The 8,727-nt window shown below is 47.9% G+C and overlaps 1 protein-coding gene across 1 annotated transcript in view; it reads right to left on the bottom strand.

Moving 5' to 3' along the window:
- Positions 1–1,777: 1,777 nt before the first annotated feature.
- The window catches only part of LOC135554776 (nuclear distribution protein nudE homolog 1-like), a 19,723-nt gene continuing 12,773 nt past the window's right edge, over positions 1,778–8,727 (bottom strand). Inside the window, exons 4-7 of the mRNA XM_064987206.1 lie at positions 4,254–4,402; positions 3,842–3,978; positions 2,320–2,569; positions 1,778–2,215 (exon numbers count right to left, since the gene is read on the bottom strand). Of these exons, the coding sequence (XP_064843278.1) occupies positions 2,038–2,215; positions 2,320–2,569; positions 3,842–3,978; positions 4,254–4,402 (714 nt within the window). The 3' untranslated portion in view covers positions 1,778–2,037. The remainder of the gene's footprint in view (positions 2,216–2,319; positions 2,570–3,841; positions 3,979–4,253; positions 4,403–8,727) is intronic.

Raw genomic sequence — 8,727 nt, 5'->3', positions numbered from 1 at the left:
GAACCCCTGCCCTACCTGTACGACAGAACCTCTGCCCTACCTGTACGTCTTACAGGGAGCAGACAGAACCCCCTGCCCTACCTGTACGTCTTACAGGGAGCAGACAGAACCCCTGCCCTACCTGTACGACAGAACCTCTGCCCTACCCGTACGACTTACAGGGAGCAGACAGAACCCCTGCCCTACCCGTACGACTTACAGGGAGCAGACAGAACCCCTGTACGACTTACAGGGAGCAGACAGAACCCCTGCCCTACCCGTACGACTTACAGGGAGCAGACAGAACCCCTGTACGACTTACAGGGAGCAGACAGAACCCCTGCCCTACCTGTACGTCTTACAGGGAGCAGACAGAACCCCTGCCCTACCTGTACATCTTACAGGGAGCAGACAGAGCCCCTGCCCTACCTGTACGACTTACAGGGAGCAGACAGAACCCCTGCCCTACCTGTACGTCTTACAGGGAGCAGACAGAACCCCTGCCCTACCTGTACGACTTACAGGGAGCAGACAGAACCCCTGCCCTACCTGTACGACTTACAGGGAGCAGACAGAACCCCTGCCCTACCTGTACGACTTACAGGGAGCAGACAGAACCCCTGCCCTACCTGTACGTCTTACAGGGAGCAGACAGAACCCCTGCCCTACCTGTACGTCTTACAGGGAGCAGACAGAACCCTGCCCTACCCGTACGACTTACAGGGAGCAGACAGAACCCCTGCCCTACCCCGGCGACTTACAGGAGCAGACAGAACCCCTGCCCTACCCGTACTACTTACAGGGAGCAGACAGAACCCCTGCCCTACCTGTACGACTTACAGGGAGCAGACAGAACCCCTGCCCTACCTGTACTACTTACAGGGAGCAGACAGAACCCCTGCCCTACCTGTACGTCTTACAGGGAGCAGACAGAACCCCTGCCCTACCCGTACGACTTACAGGGAGCAGACGGAACCCCTGCCCTACCTGTACGTCTTACAGGGAGCAGACAGAACCCCTGCCCTACCTGTATGAGGGAGACAGTAGAGCAGGGGTTCTCAACCTTTATTCTCCAAGACCCCCTTTCTTAATGTCACTTGAATTGAATACAGGCTATTCAATAAACACCGGCTTGATGTTGGTTTAATTTGAACATGTTGTTTTGAAGCTCATTTCAAGTCATTCCACATAGTTTAACAAAACTTAGGGAGGCTATTTAATGATAATAATAGATTTAGAAAATAAAGTCTAGACCTGATATCCCCAAACTATGTAGAATGACTTGAAATGAGCTTCAAAACAACAACAATGTTTAATTAGACCAATTATGTTTTATTATAATTATTTATATTAACCCTCAATTTAATTATGCATACTCTTTTAAAGAATGTGATTAGATCAATTGATAAAAATCAATTGAAAATCCCATTTCTCTGACTCCTTCACTTTAAAAGGTCGTAGCTCAGCTTCTGAATGTCATAGCGACAAACCAATATATGCCCATGTACATCAGGGCCACGTCATCCATACCGCTTGTTGCTAGCCCAAAGCATTTTACCGCTTGTTGCTAGCCCAAAGCATTGTACTGCATTGTTGCTAGCCTAAAGCATTGTACTGCATTGTTGCTAGCCTAAAGCATTGTACTGCATTGTTGTTAGCCTAAAGCATTGTACTGCATTGTTGCTAGCCTAAAACATTGTACTGCATTGTTGCTAGCCTAAAACATTGTACTGCATTGTTGCTAGCCTAAAGCATTGTACTGCATTGTTGCTAGCCTAAAGCATTGTTGCTAGCCTAAAGCATTGTACTGCATTGTTGCTAGCCTAAAGCATTGTACTGCATTGTTGCTAGCCTAAAGCATTGTACTGCATTGTTGCTAGCCTAAAGCATTGTACTGCATTGTTGCTAGCCTAAAGCGTTGCGGATTTATGCATAATTTTAGATCTGTATAAACAAATCACAAACTGTAAAAAGAAAACAGTAATAATTACCCCTCAAATAAAGGAAAGTCCCGCCCCCCCCACCAAACATTGACGACCCATATGGTGGGCACGCCCCCTAGGTTGAGAACCCCTGGTGTTGTGTGTAGGTGGGTAGTTGTGTAGTGTGTGTATTAGAAGACCGCAGACATTTAATGAACGGCATCTTACCCCGACTTTCCTCAGCAGTTCTCCTACGATGTTGAGAGCTGAGATACGTGTCGACGTGGTGAGAGGAGCACCTGACAGGCCATCGCCTGAACACACAATAATACAAGAGTTTTACATCCCCTGGTGTGAATTGGGAATTTAATGAGTACACACATTTTACACATGAACACACACACGGGGGGGCACTCACCTCTGCTGTAAGAGGGTGGGGGGGTGGTGAAGGGGCTTGCTGAGGGGGGGGGGTCTGGAGGGTGTGGAGAGGTGGAATGGAGGGAGAGCAGGAGGAGGGGCGGTATGGAGGGATGAGGGCGGTCGTGTGGATGAATGAGAGGTATGGAGGGAAGTTTTGTCCTCAGTCTTGTCTGAGGAAGAGTCTTTGGTGACAGCGAAGGACGGTCGTCTTTCCTGCTTCTGTTGGACAGCCAACTCCTGTCTTAGATCTAAGACACACACACAGAGAGACAGTAAGAATGCCTGTCCCTTTAAGAGTGACTGATGATGTCATAGCGTGCACAGCTCTGAGGGATCATTCCATCCCTGGTTCAGCCCCCTGCGTCTGTGGAGAGGAACCTTTGGCCAACAGTTAAACCAGGCCAAAGGGACCAACAGTTAAACCAGGCCAACAGTTAAACCAGGCCAACAGTTAAACCAGGCCAACAGTTAAACCAGGCCAACAGTTAAACCAGGCCAAAGGGACCAACAGTTAAACCAGGCCAAAGGGACCAACAGTTAAACCAGGCCAACAGTTAAACCAGGCCAAAGCGGCCAACAGTTAAACCAGGCCAAAGGGACCAACAGTTAAACCAGGCCAAAGGGACCAACAGTTAAACCAGGCCAAAGGGACCAACAGTTAAACCAGGCCAAAGGGACCAACAGCCTGGTTTAAGGGACCAACAGTTAAACCAGGCCAAAGGGACCAACAGCCTGGTTTAAGGGACCAACAGTTAAACCAGGCCAAAGGGACCAACGGCCAACAGTTAAGCCTGGCCAACAGTTAAGCCTGGCCAACAGTTAAGCCTGGCCAACAGTTAAGCCTGGCCAACGGGACCGCCAGTTAACCAGGACAGGACCATTAAGTCATAACACGGAGACACATGAACACTGTCCCAGCCTGATGTCTCAGCCTGATGTCCCAGCCTGATGTCTCAGCCTGCAGCACAAGACCCACACCGCCTTAAATCCTCGAACACCTACAGTTTTATATAGAGCCATAGCTGAATGGAACTCTTTACCAATCCATATATCTCACGAAAAAAAGTAAAGACCATGTGACCCGACAGGAAATAGTAAAGACCATGTGACCCGACAGGAAATAGTAAAGACCATGTGACCCGACAGGAAATAGTAAAGACCATGTGACCCGACAGGAAATAGTAAAGACCATGTGACCCGACAGGAAATAGCAAAGACCATGTGACCCGGCAGGAAATAGCAAAGACCATGTGACCCGGCAGGAAATAGTAAAGACCATGTGACCCGACAGGAAATAGTAAAGACCATGTGACCCGACAGGAAATAGTAAAGACCACGTGACCTGACAGGAAATAGAAAGCATCAACTGACTGTTGTGTGTGTGTGTTTCCTGTCAGGTATTTTAATTGTCTGTATTGTCTACTTGTTAAATGTAATGTCTTATTAAATTGGTGTTGGACCCCAAGAAGATTAGCGAACATGACGGCGTCGTCTCATGGGGATCCTGATCCGAGACACACCTCTGGCTTCATCCTTCAGTCTCTGAACGGACTCCAGTAGGTTCTCCTTCTCATCCAGCTCGCTCTCCAGGAAGGCATTCCTCTCTATCACGTGGTTCATCCTCTGTTCAAAGTCCTCCAGAGACATGATGGTCGCCCTGATGGAGGGGTGACAGAGAGGAGGAAAAGGTTTAGGGAGAGTTAGTGTACATCATTAAGAACCATTCTCTATGGAAGAATCCTGCCAGTGAGGTGGTGCAGGGAGCACAGAGAGAAAAAGAGAGGTGCTTATGATATAGGGGGTCTCTCCAGGTCATCGTGAGCCTGCTCCAGTTACACCCCTTTCTCCTCTCTCCTCTTACCTCTTGGATCTCTCCAGGTCATCGTTAGCCTGCTCCAGTTACACAACACCCCCCTCCCTCCCTCCTCTTACCTCTTGGATCTCTCCAGGTCATCGTTAGCCTGCTCCAGCTCTCTGATGTATTTATGGAGCTGGTCTCTGATGGCTGTGGTCTCAGCCAGGTCTTCTTCCAGAGTAGAGATCTGACGGTACGCCTCCGAGTGCTGGCTTTCATACTTCTCCTGGGGGGGCAGAAGTGGTCAACAGTAGTACACTGTTGTGTTTCTCAACTCCTCCAGTACCCCAACAGAGTTTCTCAACTCCTCCAGTACCCCCAACCCTGGTCCTCCAGTACCCCCCAACCCTGGTCCTCCAGTACCCCCCAAACCCTGGTCCTCCAGTACCCCCAAACCCTGGTCCTCCAGTACCCCCAAACCCTGGTCCTCCAGTACCCCCCAAACCCTGGTCCTCCAGTACCCCCAAACCCTGGTCCTCCAGTACCCCCCAAACCCTGGTCCTCCAGTACCCCCAAACCCTGGTCCTCCAGTACCCCCAAACCCTGGTCCTCCAGTACCCCCCAAACCCTGGTCCTCCAGTACCCCCCAAACCCTGGTCCTCCAGTACCCCCAAACCCTGGTCCTCCAGTACCCCCCAAACCCTGGTCCTCCAGTACCCCAAACCCTGGTCCTCCAGTACCCCAACAGAATTTCTCCAGTACCCCCAACCCTGGTCCTCCAGTACCCAAACAGAGTTTCTCCAGTACCCCCAACCCTGGTCCTCCAGTACCCCCAACCCAGGTCCTCCAGTACCCCCAACCCTGGTCCTCCAGTACCCCCAACCCTGGTCCTCCAGTACCCCCAACCCTGGTCCTCCAGTACCCCCAACCCTGGTCCTCCAGTACCTCAACAACATGTTTTTTATGTAGCCCTGGACAAACTCACCTGATTTAACTTGTCAACAAAATCATCAAGCCCTCAATGAGTTAAAATGTGTTCCAAATGTGGAACCAAGGAGTATGGGCCCTGTTCTATCGCAGCACACTATATGGGGAAAAGGGGACGCATATATAATATCTTTATAAGACTTAAATCGATTTGTGTTGTTCTGGCCTCCACAGTCAATTCCTGTGGTGTAGAACAACAACAGGGTGTGGTAGTGTCGAACAACAGGGTGTGGTAGTGTCGAACAACAGGGTGTGGTAGTGTAGAACAACATGGTGTGGTAGTGTAGAACAACAGGGTGTGGTAGTGTAGAACAACAGGGTGTGGTAGTGTAGAACAACAGGGTGTGGTAGTGTAGAACAACAGGGTGTGGTAGTGTAGAACAACAGGGTGTGGTAGTGTAGAACAACAGGGTGTGGTAGAACAACAGGGTGTGGTAGTATACGAATCCAACAGACTGTTAGGTCATATTCATCAAGACAACACAGAATATCTTCAGTTACACAGGGTATATGAAATATACAGTCAAGTGTTCCCAGGAAAGATAGATAACAGCCAGCAGTTCCGCCTGACCTGACAGTTTGTTAGGGAAATGACAAGACTCGCCGACTTAAATTTCTGCACCGTCTCAATTATCTCTGCACCGTCTCAATTATCTCTGCATGCAAATACTCACGTTAACCAGTAGCCATGTCAGTCCAATGGGCCTGCAGTCTAATCTTTGCTTCCTCAATTTCTCTCAAAGCTCTTTGGAGGAGGGGGGATCCAAGGTCCCTCCCTCCTCTGAGCTTTGAGAGGAAACAAGAATTTTGACAGCAAGTACCTTTTCACACACAGTCTAAGTTTGGTAATAGATATAGACAGGATGCAAGTACAGATAGTAGTATAAATCCCCTGGCACAGTCCCCGCAGCCGGACAACTTTCTCACGGTTTCTGGAGGGAAATGCTGTAGGAACGCTCAACCGGTGTCGCTCATTCAGCCGACAGAAACTTTCAACCGGTTTTCCCCATTAAGTAGCGAGTCGGAGTCAGAGGCCGAGCCTTCTCTGGTCTATACTCCTCCCGTTACGGGGTCTGAGACGCCGAAGCTTCCCACCATTAGCTCTGACAAATTGAAAACTCTAGTCATTGGCGACTCCATTACCCGCAGTATTAGACTTAAAACGAATCATCCAGCGATCATACATTGTTTACCGGGGGCAGGGCTACCGACGTTAAGGCTAATCTGAAGATGGTGCTGGCTAAAGCTAAAACTGGCGAGTGTAGAGAGTATAGAGATATTGTTATCCACGTCGGCACCAACGATGTTAGGATGAAACAGTCAGAGATCACCAAGCGCAACATAGCTTCTGCGTGTAAATCAGCTAGAAAGATGTGTCGGCATCGAGTAATTGTCTCTGGCCCCCTCCCAGTTAGGGGGAGTGATGAGCTCTACAGCAGAGTCTCACAACTCAATCGCTGGTTGAAAACTGTTTTCTGCCCCTCCGAAAAGTTAGAATTTGTAGATAATTGGCCCTCTTTTTGGGACTCACCCACAAACAGGACCAAGCCTGACCTGCTGAGGAGTGACGGACTCCATCCTAGCTGGAGGGGTGCTCTCATCTTATCTACCAACATAGACAGGGCTCTAACTCCTCTAGCTCCACAATGAAATAGGGTGCAGGCCAGGCAGCAGGCTGTTAGCCAGCCTGCCAGCATAGTGGAGTCTGCCACTAGCATAGTCAGTGTAGTCAGCTCAGCTATCACCATTGAGACCGTGTCTGTGCCTCGACCTAGGTTGCGCAAAACTAAACATGGCGGTGTTCGCCTTAGCAATCTCACTAGGATAAAGACCACCTCCATTCCTGTCATTATTGAAAGAGATCATGATACCTCACATCTCAAAATAGGGCTACTTAATGTTAGATCCCTTACTTCAAAGGCAATTATAGTCAATGAACTAATCACTGATCATAATCTTGATGTGATTGGCCTGACTGAAACATGGCTTAAGCCTGATGAATTTACTGTGTTAAATGAGGCCTCACCTCCTGGCTACACTAGTGACCATATCCCCCGTGCATCCGCAAAGGCGGAGGTGTTGCTAACATTTACGATAGCAAATTTCAATTTACAAAAAAAAAAAAATGACGTTTTCGTCTTTTGAGCTTCTAGTCATGAAATCTATGCAGCCTACTCAATCACTTTTTATAGCTACTGTTTACAGGCCTCCTGGGTCATATACAGCGTTCCTCACTGAGTTCCTGAATTCCTATCGGACCTTGTAGTCATAGCAGATAATATTCTAATCTTTGGTGACTTTAATATTCACATGGAAAAGTCCACAGACCCACTCCAAAAGGCTTTCGGAGCCATCATCGACTCAGTGGGTTTTGTCCAACATGTCTCTGGACCCACTCACTGTCACAGTCATACGCTGGACCTAGTTTTGTCCCATGGAATAAATGTTGTGGATCTTAATGTTTTCCTCATAATCCAGGACTATCGGACCACCATTTTATTACGTTTGCAATTGCAACAAATAATCTGCTCAGACCCCAACCAAGGAACATCAAAAGTCGTGCTATAAATTCACAGACAACACAAAGATTCCTTGATGTCCTTCCAGATTCCCTCTGTCTACCCAATGACACCAGAGGACAAAAATCAGTTAACCACCTAACTGAGGAACTCAATTTAACCTTGCGCAATACCCTAGATGCAGTTGCACCCCTAAAAACTAAAAACATTTCTCATAAGAAACTAGCTCCCTGGTACACAGAAAATACCCGAGCTCTGAAGCAAGCTTCCAGAAAATTGGAACGGAAATGGCGCCACACCAAACTGGAAGTCTTCCGTCTAGCTTGGAAAGACAGTACCGTGCAGTACCGAAGAGCCCTTACTGCTGCTCGATCATCCTATTTTTCTAACTTAATTGAGGACAATAAGAACAATCCAAAATTCCTTTTTGATACGGTCGCAAAGCTAACTAAAAAGCAGCATTCCCCAAGAGAGGATGACTTTCACTTTAGCAGTGATAAATTCATGAACTTCTTTGAGGAAAAAATTATGATTATTAGAAAGCAAATTACAGACTCCTCCTTAAATCTGCGTATTCCTTCAAAGCTCAGTTGTCCTGAGTCTGCACAACTCTGCGTGGACCTAGGATCAAGAGAGACGCTCAAGTGTTTTAGTACTATATCTCTTGACACAATGATGAAAATAATCATGGCCTCTAAACCTTCAAGCTGCTTACTGGACCCTATTCCAACTAAACTACTGAAAGAGCTGCTTCCTGTGCTTGGCCCTCCTATGTTGAACATAATAAACGGCTCTCTATCCACCGGATGTGTACCAAACTCACTAAAAGTGGCAGTAATAAAGCCTCTCTTGAAAAAGCCAAACCTTGACCCAGAAAATATAAAAAACTATCGGCCTATATCGAATCTTCCATTCCTCTCAAAATCTTAGAAAAGGCTGTTGCTCAGCAACTCACTGCCTTCCTGAAGACAAACAATGTATATGAAATGCTTCAGTCTGGTTTTAGACCCCATCATAGCACTGAGACGGCACTTGTGAAGGTGGTAAATGACATTTTAATGGCATCGGACCGAGGCTCTGCATCTGTCCTCGTGCTCCTAGACCT

This window comes from Oncorhynchus masou, chromosome 14, assembly GCF_036934945.1.
Source record: "Oncorhynchus masou masou isolate Uvic2021 chromosome 14, UVic_Omas_1.1, whole genome shotgun sequence".
NCBI classification, from domain to species: domain Eukaryota; kingdom Metazoa; phylum Chordata; class Actinopteri; order Salmoniformes; family Salmonidae; genus Oncorhynchus; species Oncorhynchus masou.
Note: the sequence above shows the minus strand (reverse complement) of the source record. Positions and strands in the feature narration are given on the sequence as shown.